Raw genomic sequence first — 27,640 nt, 5'->3', positions numbered from 1 at the left:
AACATAAGTTAGAGCCTACACTACAGAACTTATACAGTACTAGTATAATACCAAATGATTAAAGATACAGATGTAAGAGCTGAAATCTTAAAATACTGTAGGGAAGCAGAAGTTTTATATTCTTTTTATATATCGAATATTGATGTGTAGGAGGCCTTTCTGAGCCAGATACCAAAGATTTAACAGAAAGAAAAAGTTGATAGGTTTAACCATGCAGAAATTTTAAACTTACAGAGAAAAAAATTAATAAAATATTTTCCGTATGTGCGAACAAAGATGAGAATTCTTAATACATAAAGAATTCGTGGAAATTTACTAAGGACAGAAAGTGGAAATTTATACACCCACACAAAGAAATTGGTTGATAAATTCAAGAGAGTCAACGAAATGCATATTAAAATAAGGTTCAGTTTTTGACTTGACCGAGTTTTAAAAATATATAAGCTACCCAGTGTTTGGATGAGTGCAAGCAAACTGGCACTTACGTACATTGCTTATAAGAAGATAAATTGCCACTGTACACCAAACGCCTCAGAACATAGGTTTTTTCAAAGAACATATTCCATAATTAACAATGATTATTTTTGTTAGTGGAGCAACAGGGGATTTTGCACCTCTTTGTTTATCTCTCTTTTCTATTTTTCTACAATAAATGTATATTATTATGTAATTTTATTTAGGGTGTAAAAAGTCCTAATATTTCAATTTTAAGTCTAGCACTTTTCAATCACTTTCTAAATATAATAATACATGTAATAATCATGTATAGTCCTCCCCCCGTCATCCAGAGGCTGCCATTAACTATTTTTTAAATATGTAGTTATCTAGTCTCCTACCACCCATATACTGATCCTCCAAGAATATGGTAAGATAGTTAAATATTTTATATAACTTAGTTGCTAATACTAATTTTGAGATAACTTTTATGTCCATGAAAGCTGCTCCTATCACATACACACACACACATTAGTTTTCACCTTTGAGATCAATTTCTTTCTTTATTTCCATGCTTCTCTGAGTAATTTCTGACCCAGCTGTCCTCCAGTGGCCATGTGGAGACTGTAATCCCTGAGATTGTCTCCCCGTGTAACAATGTATGCCTTGGGTCTCTGAGGATCCCAGCCCTAATTTGATTACCACTCTCTGCAGCCAACAACCTTTGTGAAGTGTTCATGATGCAAGTTGCCGCCTCTGGCATTTAACTCCTAAAATTTATGGCAAGTACTTTCATAAGGTACCTCAAAAGCTTTATAGTATATTACGCTGGCAACATATTGCAGTATATTTTCCCCGTACTATCAGAGTACAGATTTGAATCCTGCAGAGAAACCTGGCACGTTTAGTGGGCAAGAGAACAAAACCACAGCAGAGAAGACTGGAAAGTATTTTCCTGCATCAGGCTGATACGCAGTTACTGATACCATTTCTGCTGTTAATAGAATGGGATTGTGCTTGGTTCTTTGAGCGTAGTGTATGGCTCTTAGCCTGCTGTGATAATTAAAGTGAAGCTTGTTTGCTGATGCTTGATTTATTACAACCCTAAATGTACGTTGTCATCACACAGGAATCTAAGACCAGGTCTTTGGAACACAGCTGCCTATATAATTCTGTCATAGATGAAGTGATGATGCTGGATGGGGGCCTTAGAAAGTGTATGATCCAAGCCCATCTCTTTACAGCTGGGGAAACTGAGGCCCAGAGAGGAGACTCTCACAGAACTAGAGGCCAGATCTCCTGCCTTTCAACAGCCCTCTCAATTCCATTACAGCAGCCTAACCTGTCTCGTTAAGAACATCAAGTATTGCGTGCCTTTCACCTTCAGTTTTGTTTGTTTGTCCTCTTTGCCCTGACTCATTTCCAAGATGAATTTAGTCTTCAAGATAGGCAGGTATTTAAGATAGGAAAGATAGAAAGAACCCTCTGGGTGGGAGTGTTTCTAAATGTTCTATAGTCTTCCTCCTCCTCCTCCTCCCCCCCTTACCTCTCTTTTCTGTCTTTCACAGAATTGCAATGGAGACCCATATCCGACAGAGGCAGATGATCATGTCACCCTTGATAACATCCCATGTGATTGGGGAGAATGAGCCACTCACTTCAGTCTTGAATAAAGTGATAGCAACTAAGGAAGTCAATCACAAAGGACAAGGTATATAGCCCTATGTACTAAACTGGGAAGGGACTTAGGTAGGGTGTGGCAGGGGTGGAGGGGGTTATACAGAGCTGGGTCCTTGGACTCCTGGTCTTCTATTATCTATCTCTGATACAGAACAGACTCTGCTGGGGACTGTCTACCTCAGCCTCCTGCTAAAGGCATGTAATAGTGAGCACACTGAGAGTGTACTCAGCAGTGAATTGGATCATAGTTGTATTTGTAAATTCTGTGGAACAAACTTTTACCCCAGGAGTTATTTCTTACTTTTGTCCACCCTGCCTTCCCAATGCTGACTCTAGGTTAATACACAAAGAAAAAGTTTAGGGTATAATTATCTACCATTCTCTGTTTACCCTGTTATATTTTCTAAAGTAGAGAGGAAGGAGAGCAAAGCGATACAAATGAATACGTATTCATACAAAATAATGGGCTGCAAAGCAGATTTATTTTTAGCTGTTTTAAGTACCACCATATAGCATTTTGTTGACACAGCTTTAAGTAGAAGTTCTGGTTATTGAAACTGTATTTTAAATTCAAATGATAAGGAAAAACAATGTAAAATTCAAATACTAAAACAGTGACCATTTTTTGGGTATTTTGAGGATTGAGTCACTTTTTTTCCACTACTCTGTAACTGTACTTCAATGTGGAGGTGATTAGGAAACATTATTTTTAGCATATGTAGTTTCCCATGTATTCACAATTGTCCTGAATGGGAAGGATATATGTTGTTGTTAGGTGTCATTGAGTTGGTTCCAACTCACAGCAAGCCTCCGTACGACAGAACAAAAACACTGCCCAGTCCTGTGCTATCTTCACAATCATGGCTATGGTTGAGCCCACTGTTGCAGCCACTTTGTCAGTCCATCTCGTTAAGGGTCTTCCTCTTTTTCTCTGACCCTCTGCTTTACCAAACATGATGTCCTTTACCAGGGACTGATCCCTCCTGCTAACACGTCCAAAGTACGAGAGATGAAGCCCCGCCATCCTCGCTTCTAAGGAGCATTCTGGCTGTACTTCTTCCAAGACAGATTTATTCATTCTTCTGGCAGTCCATGGTATATTCAGTATTCTTCACCAAGACTATAATTCAAATCCATCAGTTCTTCTTCAGTCTTACTTATTCATTGTCCAGCTTTTGCATGCATATGAAGCAATTGTAAATACCATGGCTTGGGTCAGGCGCACCTTAGTCTTCAAAGTGACATCTTTGTTTTTTAGCACTTTAAAGAGGTCTTTTGCAGCGGATTTGCTGAATGCAGTACATTGCTTGATTTCTTGACTGCTGCTTCCGTGGGTGTTGATTATAGATCCAAATAAAATAAAATCTTTGACGGCCTCTGTCTTTTCTCCATTTATCATGGTGTTGCTTATTGGTACAGTTGTGAGAATTTTTGTTTTCTTTATGTTGAGGTGTAATCCATACTGAAGACTGTAGTCTTTGATATTCATCAATAAGTGCTTCAAGTCCTCTTCTCTTTCAGCAAGCAAAGTTGTGTCATCTGCATGACACAGATTGTTAATGAGTCTTCCTCCAATCCTGATGCCATGTTCTTCTTCATATAGCCCACCTTGGTGGTAGAAATGACACTGGCGATTGCATGTTAGAATTTTGCAAGGCCAATGACTTCTTCATTTCAAATACCTTTTTTGAGTAACATAAACAGCAACTATACATGTGGATCTCACCAGATAGAATACATAGGAATCAAATTGACTACATCTATGGAAAGAGATGATGGAGAAGCTCAATATCATCAATCAGAACAAGGACAGGGGCCGACTGCGAAACAGACCATCAGTCGCTTATATGCAATTTCAAGTTGAAGCTGAAGGAAATTAAAACAAGTCCACAAGAGCCAAAGTACGACCTTGAGTATATCCTACCTGAAATTAGAGACCATCTCAAGAATAGATTCGATGCTTTGAACACTAATGTCCAAAGACCAGATGAGTTGTGGAATGACATCATGAAGAAAGCAAAGGGTTATTAAAAAGAGGAACGAAGAGACCAAAATGGATGTTAGAAATGATGATGTAAAAGAGCTAAACAGAAGAATTCAAAAGGCGGCTTGAGAGCACAAAGTAAAGTATTATAATGACATGTGCAAAGACCCGGAGTTAGTAAAGTATTATAATGACATGTGCAAAGGGAAGAACATGCCAGGGATTTCACAAGCTGAAAGAACTGAAGAGAAATTTCAAGCCAAAGTTGCAATATTGAAGGATGTTCTGAGCAAAATACTGAATGGTGCAGGAAGCATCAAAAGGAGATGGGAGGAATATACAGAGTCACTGTACCTAAAAGAATTAGTCAATGTTCAGCCATTTTAGAAGGTAGCATATGATCAAGAACCAATGGTGTTGAAGGAAGAAGTCTAAGCCGCTTTTAAGGTTTTGTTGAAAAACAAGGCTCCAGGAATTGACAGAATTCCAATAGAGATATTTCAGCAAACAGATGCAATGCTGAAAGTGCTTACTGGTCTGTGCTAGGAAGTTTGGAAGAGAGCTACATGGCCACCTGACTGGAAGAGATCTATATTTATGCCCATTCCAAAGACAGGTGATCCAACAGAATGTGAAAATTATCGAGCAATATCATTAATATCACATGCAAGTAAAGTTTTGCTGAAGATAACTGAAAAGTGGTTGCAGCAGTATATTGACAGGAAACTGCCAGAAATTCCAGCCAGATTCAAAAGAGGATGTGGAACGAGGGATATCATTGCTGATATCAGGTGGATCTTGGCTGAAAACAGAGAATACCAGAGAGATGTTTACGTGTGTTTTATTGACTATGAGAAGGCCTTAGACTGTGTGGATCATAACAAATTATGGATAACATTGCAAAGAGTGGGAATTCCAGAATATTTAATTGTGCTCATGCATGACCTGTACATAGACCAAGAGACAGTTGTTTGAACAGAACAAGAGGATACTGTGTGGTTTAAAATCATGAAAGGTGTACGTCAGAATTGTATCCTTTCACCATATTTATTCAATATGTATCCTGAGAAAATAATCCAAGAAGCCGGACTTTGTGAAGGGCATATGAGGAATCATTAAAGAATCTGAAAACAAGTACCTAAATATATTTATCCTCTTTGGGACTCATGAGCTAAAAATATAACTTTAGTTAGATTGGAAAATGCTTACACTAAATAGATTGCTGTAGATGTATAGTTTATCTTTTTTAATAAAATTGAAAAAATACGCCACCTCTTCGCTTGCCACTTAACAACAAAGCAAGTACTTTTCAAATGTTTTTATGTTCTTTGTGTAATATTTAGACATGTATTTTTCAATTTTCCAAATATTTATGAACTTCTTAGACTTTGTGATTTGTCTATTCCTATCCCATTTATTTGTATTTTTGTGTTTTTCTTCTAGTGAGTATAAATTCTTTGTATAGTAAAAATATTAATATTTTTCTTTCATAAATTCTTATAATTTCCTCATTTTGTAATATAGCTTGCATACTTTATACATATCAAAACTTGTTTGTATATAGGTAATTCTTTGACTTTTCTAATTTCATCATTTGTTTCTCTACTTAGAAAAATGGCTCTTTGTCTAACAATTGTACAAATATTTTTTCTTTTAATTTCCTTTTTGTATTAATTTTTTTATTATATTAGGAATTTATTTTATTGAAATGTGTGAGGTGAGAAATTAAGTTGATCCTGTTTTAAGTAGCAATATGATTATTCCAGCATATTTATGAAGTTATTTTCTTTTTTCACTATTTGCTATGCCTCCATTACCATATATTAAATTAGTATATTTTATAGTATTTGGTATTTAATCACATTGTTTCCATTGATTTACATACCTTTTCTACCATCAGTATCACACACATTATTGTAGCCTTATAATATATTTTGATATATGGTAAAGGTTATCATAACTTTTTCCCCCTAAAATTTTTTTGGGTCTTCATATCTTTTCTAATTGATGGAAGTGTCATTAACCTAGTGAGAATTTAAATCTTTATAATCAGGTATCTAGTTATCATTATATAACTCATATTTTTCTCAGTATTTGTGTATGTGTTTTATAAAGCTTGTACAAAGAACTAAAAGTTTATCTTTTATTTCTTTAAAGGACTTTGGGTGTCCTTGAAGCTATTGCCGGGTGACTTGACGCAAGTTCAGAAGAATTTTTCACACTTGGTTGACAGATCAACAGCAATAGCCCGAAAAATGGGCTTTCCTGAAATAATACTGCCAGGTAAAGACCTTGCTTATCTCACCTATCCTGCTTCCTCTGGCGCTTTCATCTCGCAACAGTTACTTCTGACGGACAGTTGAGGCCACATGTATCCATAAGATACACTTTGTTATTTGCACTTACTGGGACCAGAACAGTGGGAGATACAAACTGCGTTACAGTACCCTAAAAAGCTTCCCAGCCATAGACCCAACATAATGCTTTTAAATATAACTCAAAATTTTCTACTCACCTTCTCTTTTTTTGTATTCTGTACAAACCCCTTCCAAATGTTTTCTTAGACCTTTTGTTAAGAAGAGCTAATGATAGTGCAGGGTTCTCTGTCCCTTAGACTAGCTTACTTCATTTGCATGTGCCTTTTTCCATTATTACATCACCGGCATTATAGGCTCCATTCGAGCAAACCCCAGAGTGGTGCTTGCTTGGTTCAGTCACAGCTGGACCTTCTGCTCCTTTTGCTTAGGTTCCACCTGTGTTCTTGGCTCTCCTCATTCTTGTGGTAACAAGAATGTAAACATTCTGCAGTTTCTTACCTTAGTTTCATCTTTTTTTGCCACCCCATCTTGGTGATCTGCATGTGTGTTCTCTTGAATTCTGACTTCACCAATTTCTTATTCTTTGTAATAGTGAAAGAAAATCATTCCCTTAAGGAATTTTATAAATACTAATTGTCAATCTTTGGCATGTTAGAAAATTTCTAGAAAATCAACCTGTTATCTACTATGTGAAAATTCAGGTTTTTAAAAGTAATTCAAGATCTTATTCCTCATTTAGGAGATTAAAGAGCAATAATAATTTGCTGCTGTGCACATTAAAACTCACTGCCGTGGAGTCAATTTTGACTCATAACGACCCTATAGGACAGAGTAGAACTGCCCTCGAGTTTCCAGGGCTGTAGTCTTTATGGAAGCAGACTGCCACATCTTTCTCCCATGGAGCCACTGGTGGGTTGTAACTGTCAACCTTTTTGGTTAGCAGCCAAGTACTTTAACCACTGTACCACCAGGGCTCCTTTGTCTGCACATACAAAAAAGAAAACACCAAACCCGTTGCTGTTGAGTCAATTCCCACTCATAGCAACACTATAGCACAGAATACAACTGCACCATAGAGCTTCCAAGGAGCAGCTGGTGAATTTGAACTGCTGACCTTTTGGTTAGCAGCCAGGCTCTTAATTACTGCGCCACCAAGGCTCCTTGTCTGCACATACCAAAACCAAACCCAGTGCCATTGAGTCGATTCTGACTCATAGCGACCTTATACGACAGAGTAGAACTGCCCCATAGAGTTTCCAAGGAGCATCTGGCGGATTCGAACTGCTGACCCTTTGATTAGCACCCATAGCACTTAACCACTATGCCACCAGGGTTTCCTGTGCACATAGTGGGCATTAAATGAATATTTATACGATGGATGAATGAATAAAAGAGCTATAAATGGAGATTGTTCTCTCATAAAAGAAGATAGTTCTTTATTTGCTTTTTTCATTCGTTCTAGAGCTTTTTTATCCTAATATATATTCATAAACATTCTAGGAAAATGTTTTGTCTTCTTGTTAAAAAAGGCTGGAATCGACTCAATGGCAAGGAGTGTCTTTGGTATTTAATATTCCCTAATTGAAGACAGTTTTATTGCTCTAGCAAGACAGGAATGAAAAAAATAAAATTGGGAAGTTTATTCTTTGGACAAGGTCAGCTTTTCTTTGAAATCTGGCTGGAAAAGGAATCTTTAGATCCTTTCCGATCAGTAAGATTGGTTCCTAGAATGTGAGAGCTATAACAGACTTCACAAATTATCCAGCACTGTGGTTCCCAAATGCCAGTTTTTGTATCTGTTAATCTCCTGGGGAGCTTTGAAACGCAGATTCCCAGATTGCTCTAGAGATTCTGAGGTTTTTTTTTTTTTTTTAAATCATGGCTTTCCAAGTAGTTCTGGTAATCTGCCAAGTTTAAGAAATACAGACCTAGGCCAAACTCTCTTGCTTTATTGCATCTTCCCATCATCATCTAAACATGCTCCGGTCATCTCTTAAATCTTTCCTCTGTCCCATTTTTCTTCCAGCAAAGGTGCTCTCATTTTCTGCCCTCATCTTCACAGTCATACTCTTGGAAGTTAGTATATACACTTGCCATCTCTGTTCTTGCACCTGCCAATCCCCCTCTAGCCTACTCCAGTCAGCCTTCCTTCCCCATTGTTCTCCAGAGCAATGATTGTACTGTGGCTAAATCCAATGGATATTTTTTCGCCTAACGGTAATCTCTGGCCTCTAAGCAGCATTTGACGCTGTTCACCGTTTCCTTCTTGAAATATTTACCTTCTTTATTTTGTGACCCCACAATTTCTTGTTTTTCCCTATTGCTCTGAGCCACTGTTAAGACTCCTTGGCCACTTAGCATCTTCTCCCATGCCTTTAAATGTTACTTTGCCTCACTATTTAGTTCTTAGGCTCTTTTCCTTCCTTCATCTGTATTCACACCCTGGGTGATCTTAGCTACTTATTTGGCTTCTGTCTGTCAGTTGCCTCCAGATGTGTATCTCTAGCCTGGAGACCCTGCCTCTGGACTCCAGGACCACGTATCCAGCTATCCTGCCTCAGGACTTTAGTGCTGTAGGTATGTCTCTCACCCTCCTCGCAGACAAGGATCGCTCTTACTCACCATCTCTACTTGGAACTCCTAATCCTATGTGTCTAGACCAGGTGTTCCTCTAGTGTTTTATCTAAGAGAACAAACAGCGCCAACACCCTTCCGGCTGCACAAACAAGAAGCCGGAAAGTCACAAATGGTACCTCTCTTTCCCTTAATACCTCACGTAAATTAGTGCATAAGACCTGCCAACTTTACCTTTGAAAGATCTCTCAAATCCATCTCCCCTCTGCATTTCGAATGCCAAAACCTGAGTCCTGGCCACTGTCCTCTCTCCCTTGGACAACCGCCAAAACTTCCTAATGGTTTTCCTATTTCTGCTCTTTCTTCCTGCATACCCTCTTCTCCACACTCTAGCATGAATGATCTTCGACAGAAGCACGCCTGATTATGTCCTGCTCCTCCACTTCCTTAAAACATTGCAGTGACTTTCATTTATATTTAGGATAAAGATATGAATTTTTACCTTGATCTGCTAGCCTCAGGAGGATTTGGCTTTTGTCTGTCTCTGTAGCCTTGTCTCACACTGGATACCCCCTTACTATGAGGATTTCAGTTATATTGTCTTCTACCTCTGGGCCTTTGCACATGCTGCTCTTGCTGCCTGCTACTCTCATCCCTCCAACATCAGCTCAAAGTAAAGATCTTCGCACCCTCCAGAAAAGGTCGGGACCTCATGCTCTGCTTTTACAGAGCCTGGCCTCTTCCTTCATTTGTAATGATACATTTAATTATGTCATTATTTGCCTCTTCCCCACTAGATGTTGAGCTGTATGAAGGCAAGGCTGGGACATGGCTCACACCACCTCCTGAACACTTAACACAGTGCTCGGTACAGAACAGATAATCAGTTTTGTTAAGGAATAAATGAATATTATCCCATTATCTGACTATACCAACCGAATCTCTGGGGTTGGCAATCTAGGGTGTTTACAAGTTTTCATTTTCATGAACAGTGCCAAATGAGTATCCTTATCGATGAATCATTGACCACATTTTTAATTCCTTAGGACAAATTTTGCCAGTGGAATTGCAGTGTGTTACTGCTTTTGATGCAAACAGTCGATTTGTCCATGAAAAAAGATTTTATCAATTAAGATTTCAAACTGTAATGTGTGAACAAGCCCCTTTTTCTTTACCCTGTCCAAATGTGTTCTGTAACTTAATTTTTTTTCCAGTTGGATAAGTGATAAAAATGTTGTAATGATCTAAATATACAACCCTGTTTATAGTACAGTAAGATTTTAATTTTTACACTGAGAGGCAGCTTACTATAATACAGGTTTTGGAGTCATTTTTACAAGACTGAGTCTTCCCATCCAGGAACTTAATAAACCTTTTATTTTTTCCAGATTTCTTTTATGAACCTAAATAAAATTTAAACTTTTTCTTCACTATAGGGACTAGACATTAATTAATTAATTTGAAAACTTTTGACTGGTTAACAACAGCAACAAAAATCACAAGCAGTAATTATTCTGATATTGGTCAAAACAATTAAGCTGATTTAAATAAAGTACTCTGCGGGCTTTCAGAAAAAGTATCTAGCTCATTAGATTGTTATAAAAATTAAATTAATGCATCTAAGACTTCGAGCAGGGCCTGCCACATGGTAAGCTTGCAGTAAACATTAGCCTTCATCATTATTAGGTAAAATATCACACTCTCCAAGACACTATCAAAAAAACAATCTGCCACTATAATGTAGTAAACATACATTGTGCACTTAGTATTAGACAAGCAAACCCATTGCTGTCAAGTCAATTCTGACTCATAGTAAACCTATAGGACAGAGTAGAACTGTCCCATAGGGTTTCCAAGGCTGTAAATCTTTACAGGAGCAGACTGCCACATCTTTCTCCTGTGGAGCAGCTGGCGGGTTTGAACTGCCAAACTTTCACTTAACATCTGAACACTTAACCACTGAGCCACCTTATTAGACAACAGTTATTGATAAGTAGAGCAAAGCATTACTATTGAAAAAAGTTATTTCAAAAGAAAAGCTACACTTCAGCGAATCCATGGCATGTGTGGGAAGATAGAGTGAGGTAAGCCCTAGAGAGCAATACATGTAAAAGACTTTTGCTGTATGAATAGTTCATTATGAAGTCAGACTATTTCATGTTTTACTTATCTTTTTATATCTTACTGTGTCCTGCGACCTAAAAATGATGTCTCACAGCAACACTCTCAGAATGGGTTGTTATATTGTAGGAGATGTTCGGAATGATATTTATGTCACCCTGATCCATGGAGAGTTTGACAAAGGGAAAAAGAAGACACCGAAGAACGTGGAGGTGACCATGTCTGTGTACGATGAGGATGGGAAGCTCTTAGAGGTATGCGGCGTCACCGAGAAATGCTGCTGCCATCAAACATTTCTGTACAGTAACAGTGGACTTCTGATCTGAGTGTAATTTTTCTCCACGTTCGGGTGTGCTTGACTGTTCATAAAGAAAATATATGAGACCTGTTAAATTTGTGATTAGCCTTTGCCATTTTTGCTAATATTCCTATTTAGATTTTTATTTTCACATTTTTCCTGTGCTAAGAAATATTTCAAACCACTAATGATTTCATGTATAAGCTTATGACGCAGAAGTTCTTCATCATTTTCCAGTTATTTAGCCACTTGCCAGCCTGATAAGATCCTCCAGGTCTTGAGTGAAGAAGCGTGGGTGTGTGAGAGGTAGCTGAAGGCACGTTTTGTTTTCCTGGATAAGCAGAACCATAGGAGACGTGCCCATCATACAGTTGTTAAACCAGAAGAGACCTTGGTTAGAGGACAGCTGTCACTGCTCTTTTATTTTGATAAACCGGAAACTTGAGCCCAAAAAGGATAAGTTACTTTCTCAGATAACACTGGAGTTAGTGGCAGAGCTAGGAATGGATCTGGGTATCCTGACTTCTAGTCAGAGTCCCTCCAACTGTGGTATTCTGTTCACATGTAGAAGAAATAATTTGACTTCTGCCATCAGAGAGAAGGATAGACAGGGGATAGCTACAGGAGACCTCTTTTGCCTCAGCTGAAACCTTTGTATGAGCCAAAGTTAGCTGCTTTGGAATCCAGGAATCAAGCCCTCAGTTCAGTAAACCTCACCAGAGTGCCTTCTTGCATAGGTACTTAAGGAGCATGATGAAAGACACATTCTGTCATCTTCTTCCAGGATTTTATAATCTTTGAAGGAAGCAGATATGCAAACAATTTACTGAGTCAGGTTGTAGTCTGTGTTAGAGGGATAAACAGAATGCTGTGGGCTACAGCATGGGAGTGATTTTTCTGTGCTGTTGGACTAGAACCCTGAGCCCCATGAGCTCATTCCAGGTACACTCCTCCTGGTTGGTTGTGTCATAGCGTTTCTAACTAGCTTGGAAGTGCCCAACCAAGGCTTGGTTCTGCTAGGTGAAGTGGTGTGTTACTAGGAAAATATACGGACTTATAAGTTTCAGTTAACATGCTGTAGCTGTACACCAAGTCCTCCAAGCAAAATGTAGTCAGGAGGAAGTCATTTCCCTCAACTAGTGGTATGTCTACACATGTGGCACGGCTCCCAGTCACCATCGCTGTACCTCTGTTGCCTGAGAGAGAAAAGAAGAAAGAGAGAGAATGTGCAGCTGGGGATGGAAGAGAAGATGAGAATCACAGGACTGAAGTGTGCCAACATGGTGCTGGATCCTTAACTACTCGCAACTTTGTAGACTTTGGCCCTCAAATAAAGTGGTAGAACATTAATCTTACTCTGTTCCTTGTCCCCGAATTTAATCAGCTTATGGGTGCCAGTGTCAGGCATGTGTATGCCGTGTGGAGCACTCTTACTCTTCTTGATAATAGTATCTCCTCCTAATTTGTTTTTTTTTACTTTCCTCCAAAGAAAGCAATTCATCCTGGGGCTGGATATGAAGGCATTTCAGAGTACAAGTCAGTGGTCTACTACCAAGTCAAGCAGCCCTGTTGGTATGAGACTGTCAAGGTGAGACTGCACCGTTGGTAGCCCCTGCTGTATGGTTAGCCTCCTGTAGATTCTTTTCTGCCTTTTATCTGCAAATCATTCCTACTTTATCCTGAAGTTTTAGATAGGTTGTCTGTGGTGCGCAGTAAGAAATGTATCGATGATGATAATTCTGTGTAATAGCATTCGTCTCTAGTAAACTTAGAGTTCTTAACATTTTCATTCATAAGTGTGAGGAAATTGAATAGAGAAACTAGGAGCTATAATGATGTAACTAGGCTGCCACGATGGTCTAAAACCAAATGGAAACTTTTTATACTCACCTGCAAATAGTTTCCCAACATTTTTTCTTCTTGGCCTCTAACCAAGTTTTCTCAGCCTCTTTTTGATTTAAAAAAAAAAAAAAAAAAGCCCACCAGGGTTTCCTTGATTTAAATACGTATATTACAAATTCCAAAGTGCTTTTCACATCTGTCCATCTCATTTGGTCCCCATAGTAGCCCTGTGACTATAACAAGGTATTGCGATGCCCTCTTTTCAGTTAGGCAACTAAGACTGAAAGAGGTTAAGTGACTTCCCAGAACCTATAGCTACTTAATACCAGAATCTAAACTGAAGCGCACATATTGTGAACCCAGGCTCCATCAACTCTTTCTGATTATCAAAGTCGTATGAGCTGTTTACAGAAAATTTATAAAAATTGTACTAATACCTCAATTAAAAAACCAATCCAGACCTGTTGTGTCAATTCAAAGGTAACCATTTTCAACAATTTTATATACTTTATATGTTTAAATTATGCTATTTATATAATTTTATATTTTGTTTTTTTAAAGCTACTTATCTCAAGTTATTAAAAGTTCATCAGAATCATATTTCTAAATACTTGCATAATATTTCACTATATGTAATCATGCCAAAATTTATTTATCATCATGAATTTTTCATTCTTTCATTGCCCCATAGCTCTGTTTTTCCCTGCCCCCTTTGTACAAGTAAGCTGCACAAAGCTTCCTTACCCTCAGTATTTTACCTTTTCCTTCTCTTACAAAACCAGCTACCGTCGACTCTGACTCACAGCGACTGTGCCAGAGTAGAACTGTGGTCCATAGTGTTTTCAGCAGCTAAGTTTTTGGAAGTAGATCACCAGGCCTCTACCCCAAGGTGCCTCTGGGTGGGCTCGAATTGATAACCTTTCGGTTAGAAGCTGAGCTCATTAACCATTTGCACCAATAAGGGACTCCTATTTTTATTATATATATATATATAAAAAAAAAAAAAAATCCATTGCCATTGCGTCAGTTCCAACTCATAGCAACCCAGTAGGACAGAGCAGAACTACCCCATTGGGTTTCCAAGGAGAGGCTGGTGGATTCGAACTGCTGACCTTTTGGTTAGCACCCAGGTTTTTAACCACTGCTTTACCAGGCTCCTCCTTCTATTATAAAAAAAAAAAAAAAAATTTTTTTTTTTTGACCCTAATTATTACGATACCAGTATACTCTTTGCAGTCTGACAGGTCCATATAAACCACAAAGTATCAGTATTTTCCCTCTGAAATATTTTCTGGTTCATACATGAGAAAGTACTAGAAACTTGTAGTATCTCCATACTGAGAATCTGATAACAGTGAAGACAACCTTCAGATTGGTTTGGTTTGAAAATAACAAAATCTCCCTTGAATGAAGCATTATACCAAATTTTGCTCTACAGGAAATTGGTGCTATAATAAGATTCTGAAATTGAGTCTTATTCTCTAAAATGAATTATGAGTATGAAGTACCTACCGCATATGTATAAACTATTAAACTCATTATTATACAGGTATCCATTGCTATAGAAGAGGTCACACGCTGCCATATAAGGTTCACATTCCGACATAGGTCATCACAGGAATGTAAGTATTAGGAGGTCTGTGACATATTTCCATTAAGGTAAATATTTACTCCTGCTTGCAGCACTTTTGTGGGTCTGGAGAACAAGATACTTGCAAACTAGATACTTGGCAGCTTTATTTTAGAATTCACTGGTGCTAAGGAAACCAGATAATGAATTTTGCCGGGCTTCTAGGCTCTGTATTGTCACTGTGTATCAGAATTTCCCAAAGATGTTTTCTGTAGAACATTAAAGTTCTGAGGATGCTAATAGGTGCTCTATGAGAAAAGGGGTCCCATAGTGAAGTGAGTATCATAAATGCTGTGTGTTATATCTCCCTGTTAGGCATTCACAACTCATGTTCTCAGCATATTGCTGAGAAGTCCTACATCAAGAAAACTGTTTTAACTTTTGTTTCATCTCATATCCCCCCAAATTATTTAACCACGGATCCTTGTTTTCCATGAAAGATCTGTTTCAACTCTTAGACCACAGTTCATGAAATAATTCGTCTGAAGTAAGAACAGAGAAGAAAATTGAATGTTTTCAGATTGATCACAAAATTTCTGGAGCTATCTTTGTTCTCATTCAGCACAGTATAAAAATTGAATCCTTCATTCCAAAATGTATTTATTGAACAGTGTCTACATCCTAGGCTACAGGCTAGGCCATGGGTATGTGACAGCAAATAGGATGCCGCCACTACCCTGAAGAACCTCTGTGGTCTAGGGAGGAAAATGAACAAGAGAACCTGTGATGAGTACAGAGGAGTGTGATATGAGCTACTGGGGTGAGCTGCGTGCTGTCGGAGCAGGTAACAGAACTGCCTAACCCAGGCCAGGGGGATTATGTGTAAGGTGTTCTACATCTAAGCTGAGACTTGAAGGTGAATAAAAGCCCAGCAGAGAATAGCACTGAAAAAGTGTGTTTGGTGAAACAAAGTGAGTTCAGTGTGGCTAAGATGGGAGCATTGGTAGCAATGATGATATTAGGTTGAACCATATGAAACTGTATTTATATAGATCAAAATAGTCAAATTTCATGTGCTTCTACAAAATACTAAGCTAAGATTTATTGAGCCCTTACTTCATACCAGACACTAAGTGAAGCTCTATTTATGTACTATCTTGTGTATACCCGTGGTAATCTTATAAGGCATATCCTAACTTTACCTGTTCTGAGGAGCAGAGAAATGACGTACTTGCTCAAGGTTGCAAGGCTAGAAAGGGATAGAGCCTGGATCGACACCTAGGCAGTCTGCTTCCATATGAGCTGGAGTCAGATCATGAAGAATGAAGGCTCTTTTGAGCTGTGTTATAGAGGAGACATTAAAGGGTGTTTGAAGGTTTTCTTTTTCGGTGGAGGGGAGGGTACATGTTCATAATAACTTTTTTTGTAATACCCCAAAATTGGGAATAGCCCAAATGGCCATCAAGAGGACAATGTATAAACCAATTGTGATATAAGCAAACAGTGGATTATGCTCAGCAAGTATGAGCATACACCTGAGTCCCAGCAGACCTTAGAAACACGTCTCTGGTGAGAACAGGCCACAGGTTACCCAGGCAGGCAGTGCAGCAAGCACAGAGGCCAAGACCTGAAGACCAGGAGCGAGAGAGCTCTACGTGCTTATGAGGGTAGACCTCTCCAAATGCTACAGGGCCCACATATCCACTTCTCCTGGCACCTGAGCTACGCCTTGGGAAGGAAGAGAAGAGGAAAAACCATGGGTGATGTCAGAAACTCTGGAATACTAATAAATACTTCGCTGACTACTAAGTTTTAAAACAGTGGAAATTGGGATATCTCATGAAAAGGTCTTGAAGCAGGGCAGTTGACATAATTAGATTTGATTTTGGAAAGCTCACTCTGGCTACAGTGTGGCGAAAGTGTTGAGAGTGGAGACAGACCAGTTAGGAAGCTTTTGTAAAACTACAGGAAAGAGGCAAGCGTGGCCTGCACTCAGGTAGGAACAGAGGGGATGGGGAGAAGAGGGCAGGTCCCAGAAGTATTCAGGACATGAAGGCGACGTGAGTGGGAAGTTGGTGTTACAGCCACACTTCTGTTTTGGATGACTGAGTGGACGCTGGAAGAAGAGCATATTTGGGGGTAACAGAAGACTTCGGTGTGGGAAATGTTTCCTTTGAAATAGTGTCTGTAGCTTATTGTCACTTCCTGAACTGTTTTTGCTATAGTGTGGTTGAACGTCACACCCCTCAGCCAGATGGGAGACCACCCATCACAGCCATCACCTCCTGGTGTCTGTACTACTGCTCAGACATGTATTTCTGTCTTTTCAGCCAGAGATAAATCGGAGCGAGCATTTGGGGTGGCCTTCGTGAAACTGATGAACACGGACGGCACCACCCTGCAGGACGGGAGGCACGATCTGGTGATTTATAAGGTGGTACTGAAAGAATGAGACTCAGAGTATTGCTGAGAATTATTTACTCCCATTAAAACTGGCATTGAAGACCCCTTTCAGATTGTTGTATACACATGTCAGAAACCTCTGAAGAGCTGTACTCGTTTACCCTGTAACTTCTAGAAGCCTAGAGGGCTATGGTCACACCAGCTGTGTGGTCTCCAGTCCTCATTCTGAGAAGAGTGAGTTGCATTATCTGAAGAGTGTGTCACCCGCTCTTGCAAATTGTGTTCTGCAGCAAGTGAATGATAAAGGGCTGGCATCTCTCCTACTCTTTGTATCATCCTACAGTTGCCCTGGTGGGAGTTGGTTAGAGTGTGGTGGTTGTGGTAGGATGTGGTTTTCATATCACCATGAGCCAGGTACCGTTACTGTGCTGTAGGGGCGTTCTTTCCTTCCCTAACAGCTTTGTCCCCATTCTTCCCTTTTAACTGCTGCCTCTACTGAAATTTGAGAGTATAGCGTAGCTCCTGGAAGATCTTGTCTTGTCCAGCAATATCCAGGGGCTTTTCACATAGTTGGCAGCTTTTTTGCAATGCATCTACCTGACGTATATTTTCCTTAGGCTCCTTAGTTTATAACTAGTTTTGGAAGGCATAGCACGTTACTCCTTCTTCCATTAATCCAATGAAGTATAATTGTGACCATTTACAGGTTAAAAAAAAAAAAATCCAGCCTTACTTTCTAGTATATTTGCATACTTATAGCAGAGATTAGGATACTCTGGTTTCTAGCTCACAACTTAGTCCATTTTCATTCAATAAATTCACTATTTCTGGGCTATAACCTCAACCCCTGTGGAAGGGTATCAAAATGTCTCAGAGTTGGCAGGGATGTTAAGTGTAATTTGATGAAACCGTGCTTCTCATCTTAAAAAATGCTCTGTGTTCACGATAAAAACTTTTTTTTTATTTGCGTGTAAGAGAGTTTTCCCATGATTTGGTGTTCCTAACATGTTTTTTCCCCAGGGTGACAACAAGAAAATGGAAGATGCTAAATTCTACCTGACCCTGCCTGGCACCAAGGCAGAGATGGAAGAAAAAGAGCTCCAGGCATCCAAAAGCCTGGCCAACTTTACCCCAACCAAGGATAGCACAAAAGATAGCTTTCAGATTGCCACCCTCATTTGCTCCACAAAGCTAACCCAAAACGGTAGGTGTGGTGACCACATTGGCACCAGAACGCGCTTTCTGCTTGGTCTTCCTGGGTGTCTTTGTTAAACCCACGTGGCTAGACCGTATGGGGCTGTGTCTTCTGAGGCTGGATGCTGGGCAATTTGGATTCCGTTCTCTGCTCTTCAAATGATGTTCTGAGTGGTACTGATCAAACAACTAAAGCTCCTTCTGCGGTTTTGTTGCCCATCTTTAAAATAGGATGAAAAACGTTTCAGTATTTTTAATTTCATAAAACCTATAAATGTATTAACAAAAGCTGTAAAATTTAAAAAGTCGTATCTTTCCTTCCTTAAAGGCAGCAAAGACCTCTAATAATGTGTTCTATGTAGTATATATAATAAGAGATGTTAGTAATAAAGGTATAATACTGGCAAAGAAATATAATCAGTCTCCTACCCAGGGAGGGTTTCTTGTTAGAATTTTGTCCTTGCTCCATCCATTCTCCTCCATTGTTTCCAAGGAGTCAGATATTTTCCATAAAATCGGCTTCACTTTGTTTCTCTTTCAAATCTCTGATACCAATCTTAACTTCTTGTATAACATGGCATTTCAGAACCAATAACAGCTTCTAATTATTTTAACCTATGTAATATGTAAGGCATTTTACTGAACATCGTGAGCCAAGAATTAGCTGCCCGGGGGACTTGCTGTAGAAATTCTGTACCCCATATGCTGTGTGGAGGATTAGGTCCTTTGGCAACTTAGGAGATTTGAGCTAGGTACCTGGCAAGGGTTCTGTTTTAGGGAAATCCTAAGATAGACAAAACAGTTTAAATATAAAATACACTCAAGGATCAGGTGGTGATTGATCTTTAGAAGGGGTCAATATTGGGTTTATTTTTATGAATCACGGTTGGCTAGAGAATAAGGATAGTATTTCAACTTGGACAAGTAGCTAGACTCAACAGAGTGAAGTTCAGGGCTGATAACATATGGGAAAGTAAAAGCATACTCACCAGAAATAAAGCCAGAAAACATTCTGAGCTTCACGGAAGACATGACGAAATTGTATCAGTCACATAACTCTTGTTATGGAAAAGTAAGATAATAAACTGCTGCTGGGAGCGCAGATGGTGCGATGTTTGTGGAAGATGATTTAGAAGATCTGGCAAAGATTTTACATGTATTCGGACCCTTCAACCCAGTAGTTTGACTCCTAGAAATTGAACCTCAGTAAACAATGAGAGATGTACACAAAAGTTTATGTTTGAGAATATTTTCCTATTACTCATAATAGAGAAATACTGGAAACACCCCAAATGTGCAAGAGTGGAAGTCAGTTTAACTAAATTATATAATGTAATCATGTGATGAAATGTATGCATCTGTTAAATATTACATTTCAAAACATAATGAAGAACATGGGGAAAATTTTAGCAGTGTGTATCCCAGTTTTGTGTAAATATATAAAGGCAATTTGGAGTCAAATGCCTGGGTTCAAGTCCCAGCTTCGCCACTTAGTAGCTGTTTGATCTTGGATATGTCACTTGCTCCCTCTGTGCCTTGGTTTCCTCAACTTTAAAATGGGGGTAATAATAGTATATATTTCAAAGAGTGGAATAAGCAAATGTAACTAGAAATAAATAAATAAAACAGTGCCTGCCATAGTAAACACTGTATGAGTGTTAGCTATCATTATTATTATCATCATGATATGTATACAGGAAAAGTAATAATTCCAAAAGTTTGAATAATTCGTATTTAATTTTTTTTTATATTTTCCATATTTTTTACTGTAAAGTGACAAAATGTCATTTTTTAAGTTAAGTATGATAGTAGACTATAATAAACATTAATGTGCTTTTAGGAACTCTCAAGGGATAGTCAAGGAGGATAGCATTTATTAAACATCTCATAGGTTATCCCTTCCAAACTAGAGCTCAAAGGAGAACAAAGAAGATAAGTAATACAAGTTTATAAAATTAACTTACAACAAAAAGCAAAAGGAATTTCTGTTAGAGATGACTATATTGTTATATTGTTTGTTACCACCAAGTCAAAAATGTAGGCAGGTTTACTGACAGGTAGCACGTGCTCAGTTTAAACACTTGATTTGCCGATACCTAAGTCAACCAACCTTCTAAACGCTCTAAACCTGTGCTGTCCCGATATGTAGCCACTAGCCACATGTACTTAGCGAAATTTAAATGAATTAAAATTATAAATTCAGCCCCCAGTCCCACTAGTCCCATTTCAAGTGTTCAGTAATCCCATGTGGCTGGCGACAGATAACAGTGAACAGCACAGATACACATTTCCATCGTTGCAGACAGTTCCATTGGGTGGTTCTTGCCACTTCATTTTGTCATGCGCATCCCTGATGTTTGGATTTCAAAAAACTCAATATAAATATATGTATATTTATAAGTCTTAAATAACATTCTATCCCAAAAATGGTTTAAAGAGGCAGCCCTCAGCTCAGTCAGTGAGCAGTGATCGTCTCCCAGCATGGCCCGGATTGTAGGGAGGACAGAGGTGGGAAAGAGGGAGAGAAGAGCAGAGACATCACAGAGCATCAGAGGAAGCACAGCATTCCACAGGACAAATAGTAATTGTGGATTGTTCATACATTTGCTTCTAGTTTGATAGAAATTATGAAGAGCCATTTGAATTTATTCTAAAAAAGAACATGAATAAACCATCAACTATATAAGGGAATTCACTAATCAAAGAGGGTGGCTGTTCTCCTTTCACCCTGAGACTGTGACCAAAGGCCTTTCTCCTAAGCCATCGGAGGATTGTTCAGACCCGAAAGGTTAAAAGCCACTGGGGTTTATTACAAACAGGTCTTCTAAAATCTCATTCAATCATTTATTCACTACTTTAAATAGAACAGATGAATTTGTACGGGATTGTTTGTTGCTGGGCCTGTACAGAGCGTGAGAATAGATTTATTGCTCCAGGAAAGGGAGAAAGGAGTCCTGCTCCCTTCATGTATCAGGTTCCTGCAGGTGTGGGGCCCTGTGTTGGCCCATTCACAATTGTCATCTCACTTTACCCTCCAACACCCTAGGACATAAAGGTATGAGTTACCACCCCCTGTTCATTGTTAGGTGCCGTCCAGTTGATCCCGACTCATACTGACTCCATGTAACAGAGCAGAGCTGTCCCATAGGGCTTTCTTGGCCCTAATCTTTATGGGAGGTGATCATCAGGTCTTTCTCCCTCAGAGCCACTGGGTGGGTTCATACCACCAGCCTTTCGATTAGCAGCTGAAAGTTTAACTGTCTGCACCACTAGAACTCTGTTTATTGATGAGAAAATTTGGTTTTAAAGTGGTAAAATGTCTTGCCTAAGCTCCTAAGTGGTGGACTTGGGTTTTGAAAAGCTATGGCTTTTTCCTTCCCTCCTTCCTTCCTTTTTTTTTTTTAATTATGTGGTCCCTAGTTCTGTCATTTTCCATAATCCCCTCCCAAAGATGATCACTACCCTAAATTTAGGGATTGTCATTCCCTTGCTTTTCTTAAAGTTTTACCACATATGTTTATATCTCTACAAAATACATTGTTTAGTTGTCCACAGTTTTTCACTTTCTTTGAATGGAATCATGTTGTGTGAGTCCTTCTGTACTTGCCTTTCGTACTCAACATTAGAGAAGATTTAGAATAGCCAGAATTCTTAAACATTGCTGATGGGAACAGCCACTCTGGATTACATTTAGACAGTTGAATATGGTCATTCCTCATGATCCAACATTCCGCTCCTATTTTATATCCTGGAGGAGCTGCTAGAAATGAGCACCAGGAGACACAGGAGAATGTAGGATTGATTGTGATAGCAAAAGACTGGAAACAACCTGTGTCCAACAACAGTAGAATGAATAAATTAATTGTGGTATATCCATACAATGGGATAAATACTACACAGCAATGAAAATAAATTAACAAGAACTACACGCATCAACCTGAATGAATCTCAGAAACAGCAAGTCTGATGTTCTTTCTATAATACTAGGGTACTGCTCTTTTCTCCGTTAAGACCTTATGATTCACAGGATGCCAAAATATGTTCTTAATGCAAGCAGTGGTGTGGCATGCAAATATCACATCTCTGGAGCAATGGATGCATGGATGGGTTCTTTGCAGGGGGTGAAGCTGCTGAGTGGATATTCACCCTTGATGGAGTATCTAAATCCAGTTCCTCAGGTAGCAATGAGTAGAGTGAAGTAATGAGTGGTACCCTTAAGTAACTGGCCTCTGGCAGAAACAAGAGATGGGGAAGATAGAAGTGGACCAGTGTCTATTATTAAGTATTTGGTGAATGACTTAAGTTAATGAATCAGATTGAGCTTACTATTTTGCTTTAGGGGCTACTAGCTCCCTTGTCCACTCATTCATTTATTCTTTCATCAAACATTTATTTAGCACCTAATTAAGGTGCCTGGCACTCTGGTGGAGTATAAGATTGAATTCTACATGGTTCCTGCGCTCAGGTGGCTCAAATCAATGGGAATAGCCAAGGAGACAGCAAACGTGCCTCTATTATGTGCTATAATAGAGATACATACACCCCTAAAAATTATTGGGGTGAAGGGTACAGGCAGGGGAGAAGGATTGGGTAAGACTTCCCAGAGAAAGTTTGAAATGGATCTTCAGATACAAGTAGGAGCTCCCCAAATGCATAGTATTTCTGGGCATTTCAGACAAAGGGAAGGACTTATGCAAAGACATGGAGACACTTCAGAGCATGTCATAGTTTGGGGAGTAGTGAGTTGTTCTGTTCAACTGCTGAGGAGTAAGAAAACTGTGGGAGATGGGGCTGGCGTGAGGGGCTGTAGGCAGGGCCTTACTGCATGAGGTAATTAAACTTTATAGACAACGAGGAGTCACTAAGTACTGGGTTTTGGAGGCTTCCCAGGAACTGAAAATATAATTTAGAAGCCAATAAAACAGCCACACCCATGAAGCAAATTGGCTATTCTAATAAACAATACACATTTGCAACTATATATGTATTGTATCCATATATATGTGTATATGTATATATTTATAGATACATACACGCCATCCAGTCCATCCTGACTCGTGGTGACCTCATATGTGTCACGGTAGTGTCGTTATCCATGGGTTTTCAATGGCTGACTTTGGGAAGTAGATCACAAGGCCTTTGTCCTTAGGCACCTCTGGGTGGAATTGAACCTCCAGTCTTTTTGTTAGCAGCCAAGCATGTTAACTGTTTGTACCACTCGGGGTCGTATGTATCTATATACCTGTAGATATAGATTTTCCAAAATGTATTAATAAGTTTTACTACTTTTACTAACTGTTGTTGCTGATTGCTGTTGAGTACTAAATAATGCTCTGTTAATAGTAATAGTAGTTTGAGGTACTAAACAAAAATACAAAATAGTAATTGTCCTGACCCCTGCTGTGTTTCCCTGTGACAGTTCCAGTAGTTCAACATTTATTAAAGGTGTAAGCGACTTAAAGATTCAAGATTCTGTGTTTTAAATCCCAAAATACCTCAAAATTTTTGTGCCAGGCTTACTCTAAGGGCTATGAATCTTCTCTGCTTTTCTCTGGAATAGCAACCAGTTAGATTTGCTTGTCTGTTTATTTCGTCAAAGAACCCTGGAGAGGCAATAAGATAGAGTAGTAAAACATGGCTTTTGGAATCATGTAAGTATAAAATTAAATTCCATTTCTACCATTCACTAGTAGTTGTGTGATCTTAGGCAAGTAATTTAATTTTATAAAGCCTCAGTTTTCTCATTTACAAAAATTAAAAAGGGATAAAAATCTACGGTATGCTTGTAATGTTTAAATGAATTAATGTGTATGTGTATGTATCTCATACACAGTGGTAAAGGACAAGTTAAACAATCCAGCAAATAAAAGGTAGGAGGGTTATATATAAACATGGACAAGCTTTGCTCTCTGTGTTCTCATCCCCAGGAGGCAGAGGGGAGGGACAGGAAGAAGAAAGTGCCTTTTAGGTTTAATCTTTATGACGGTGATATCAGTATTTGAGAAATGTAAGTTCTAGTCAGATTATCATTTAATGCTCTTGTACATTCATGGTTAATAATTTTTCACTTTGAAGAATGAAAGAGGGACCTCAAGAGTTTCTCTGACTTAGGAGACAGAGAATTAAAAGAAAATATAATGTACTTCTCGAATGAGCTACTATTAAACAATTACCTTTTCTAGAGAGTTCTGTAGCTGTATCCTGAAATGGTCTGGTTTGCTCCTTTCAGTCGGTGTCTAACATGTATGGTTTGTGCTTGTTCTTCCCAGTTGACCTGTTAGGCTTGTTAAATTGGCGTTCCAACTCCCAGAACATTGAACACAACCTAAAGAAGCTGATGGAGGTGGATGGAGGAGAAATTGTTAAGGTTTGTTTGTAGATTCATCGTTAGAACTAGGATTGCTCTATCTGTAGTATAACATTTTAATTAAAATAATTATTAGAAATGTGAAACTTTTATGTACAATGGTAAGCACATGTGCTAATTTTTAAGAAAATGCTATTTTTAAAACTATAATATTAAATCCTTATTATCCCAGAATTTCTGCAGAGTGGAGCTGAACTGAAAACACTAAAATAACCTGTTTATTTTTGTTTTTTTTTTTTTTACTCTCTTCAGTTTTTGCAAGATACACTAGACGCACTTTTTAACATAATGATGGAAATGTCCGAAAATGAAACTTATGACTCTCTTGTGTTTGATGCACTGGTAAGCAGTTAAACATATTGGATAGTGTTTATTCTTGCAACTGTGTCATTTTCCTTGTTTTCACTATCACACTGAAACCTGTGGGAGCCAGAACTCAACAGGATTGCCTTATTTTTCCAAGTCTGGAAAGTTTTCCGCCTTTGTCAGGGTGCAGTCTTAGCACTTTTGTGTCACCCTCTATTAGTGAAAAATATTTGAATTTTCCCTCTCTGACAGGTTTCCGCCTTACACAGGTTCCAGTTTTTGCAGGTTTTACTGTATAAATAATTGTGATGGGTATCCTTCTGCATAAATATTTGCATACATCTCTCTGATTATTTCTTTAGGCTAAATTTAAAGAAGTAAAATTTGAAACAATTGACTTATATTCAAGGTCTTTATCTCTTCGTTTCCTGTTAGACGAGTTTTTCTTTTTTTTATAATTTTTATTGTGCTTTAAGTGAAAGTTTACAAATCAAGTCAGTCTCTCACACAAAAACCCATATACACCTTGCTACACACTCCCAATTACTCTCCCCCTAATAAGACAGCCGGCTCTCTCCCTCCACTCTCTCTTTTCGTATCCATTTCGCCAGCTTCTAACCCCCTCCACCCTTTCATCTCCCCTCCAGGCAGTAGATGCCAACATAGTCTCAAGTGTCCACCTGATCCAAGAAGCTCACTCCTTACCAGCATCCCTCTCCAACCCATTGTCCAGTCCAATCCATGTCTGAAGAGTTAGCTTTGGGAATGATTCCTGTCCTGGGCCAACAGAAGGTCTGGGGGCCATGACCACCAAGGTCCTTCTAGCCTCAGTCAGACCATTAAGTCTGGTCTTATGAGAATTGGGGGTCTGCATCCCACTGCTCTCCTGCTCCCTCAGGGGTTCTCTGTTGTGTTCCCTGTCAGGGCAGTCATTGGTTGTAGCCGGGCACCATCTAGTTCTTCTGGTGTCAGGATGATGTAGTCTCTGGTTCATGTGGTCCTTTCTGTCTCTTGGGCTCATAATCACCTTGTGTCCCTGGTGTTCTTCATTCTCCTTTGATCCAGGTGGGTTGAGATCAATTGATGCATCTTAGATGGCTGCTTGCTGGCTTTTAAGACCCCAGACACCACTCTTCAAAGTGGGATGCAGAATGTTTTCTTAATAGATTTTATTGTGCCAATTACCTTAGATGTCCCCTGAAACCATGGTCCCCAGACCCCTGCCCCTGCTATGCTGGCCTTCGAAGCATTCAGTTCATTCAGGGAACTTCTTTGCTTTTGGTTTAGTCCAATTGTGCTGACCTCCCCTGTCGTCTTTCCCTTCATCTAAAGTAGTTCTTACCTACTATCTGATTAGTGAGTGCCCCTCTCCCACCCTCCCTCCCTCCCCACTCTCATAACCACAAAAGAATGTTTTCTTCTCAGTTTAAACTATTTCTCAAGTTCTTATAATAGTGGTCTTATACAATATTTGCCCTTTTGCAACTGACTCGTTTCACTCAGTATAATGCCTTCCAGGTTCCTCCATGTTATGAAATGTTTCACAGATTCCTCACTGTTCTTTATCAATACGTAGTATTCCATTGTGTGAATATACCATAATTTATTTATCCATTCATCTGTTGATGGGCACCTTGGTTGCTTCCATCTTTTTGCTATTGTAAACAGTGCTGCAATAAATATGGGTGTGCATGTAACTGTTCATGTAAAGGCTCTTATTTCTCTAGGATATATTCCAAGGAGTGGGATTGCTGGATCGTATGGTAGTTCTATTTCTAGCTTTTTAAAACCAGGAAGCGCCAAATCGATTTCCAAAGTGGTTGTGCCATTTGACATTCCCACCAGCAGTGTAGAAGTGTTCCAGTCTCTCCACAGCCTCTCCAGCATTTATTCTTTTGTGTTTTTTGGATTAATGCCAGCCTTGTTGGAGTGAGATGAAATCTCATTGTAGTTTTGATCTGCATTTCTCTAATGGCTAATGATTGTGAACATTTCCTCATATATCTGTTAGCTACCTGAATGTCTTCTTTAGTGAAGTGTCTGTTCATATCTTTTGCCCATTTTTTAATTGGGTTATTTGTCCTTTTGCAGTTGAGTTTTTGCAGTATCATGTAGATTTTAGAGATCAGGCACTGATAAGAAATGTCATAGCTAAAAACTTTTTCCCAGTCTGTGGGTAGTCTTTTTACTCTTTTGGTGAAGTCTTTGGATGAGCGTAGGTGTTTGATTTTTAGGAGCTCCTAATTATCTAGGTTTTCTTCTGCATTCTTTATAATGTTTTTTATACTGTTTATGCCATGTATTCGGGCTCCCAACGTTGTCCCTATTTTTTCTTCCATGATCTTTATTGTTTTAGATTCTATATTTAGGTCTTTGATCCATTTTGAGTTAGTTTTTGTGCATGGAGCGAGGTATGGGTCTTGTTTCATTGTTTTGCAGATGGATATCCAGTTATGCCAGCACCATTTGTTAAAAAGAGTGTCTTTTCCCCATTTAACTGTTTTGGGGCTTTTGTCAAATATCAACCGCTCATACGTGGATGGATTTA

At 38.9% G+C, this 27,640-nt stretch overlaps 1 protein-coding gene across 3 annotated transcripts in view; it reads left to right on the top strand.

The window, feature by feature from the left end:
- DOCK5 (dedicator of cytokinesis 5) overlaps window positions 1-27,640 on the top strand; it is a 274,051-nt gene that overhangs the window by 118,450 nt on the left and 127,961 nt on the right. For all 3 annotated transcript variants that reach the window (XR_007515000.1, XM_049866956.1, XM_049866957.1), the window contains 9 exons: window positions 2,004-2,146; window positions 6,257-6,382; window positions 11,242-11,366; window positions 12,900-12,998; window positions 14,802-14,874; window positions 17,153-17,256; window positions 18,246-18,429; window positions 24,689-24,786; window positions 25,039-25,128. Coding sequence is in view for 2 of the 3 variants with exons in the window: in XM_049866956.1 (XP_049722913.1) it covers window positions 2,004-2,146; window positions 6,257-6,382; window positions 11,242-11,366; window positions 12,900-12,998; window positions 14,802-14,874; window positions 17,153-17,256; window positions 18,246-18,429; window positions 24,689-24,786; window positions 25,039-25,128 (1,042 nt within the window). In the remaining variant the exon portion in view is untranslated. The remainder of the gene's footprint in view (window positions 1-2,003; window positions 2,147-6,256; window positions 6,383-11,241; window positions 11,367-12,899; window positions 12,999-14,801; window positions 14,875-17,152; window positions 17,257-18,245; window positions 18,430-24,688; window positions 24,787-25,038; window positions 25,129-27,640) is intronic.

This window comes from Elephas maximus, chromosome 22, assembly GCF_024166365.1.
Source record: "Elephas maximus indicus isolate mEleMax1 chromosome 22, mEleMax1 primary haplotype, whole genome shotgun sequence".
NCBI lineage: Eukaryota > Metazoa > Chordata > Mammalia > Proboscidea > Elephantidae > Elephas > Elephas maximus.
Note: the sequence above shows the minus strand (reverse complement) of the source record. Positions and strands in the feature narration are given on the sequence as shown.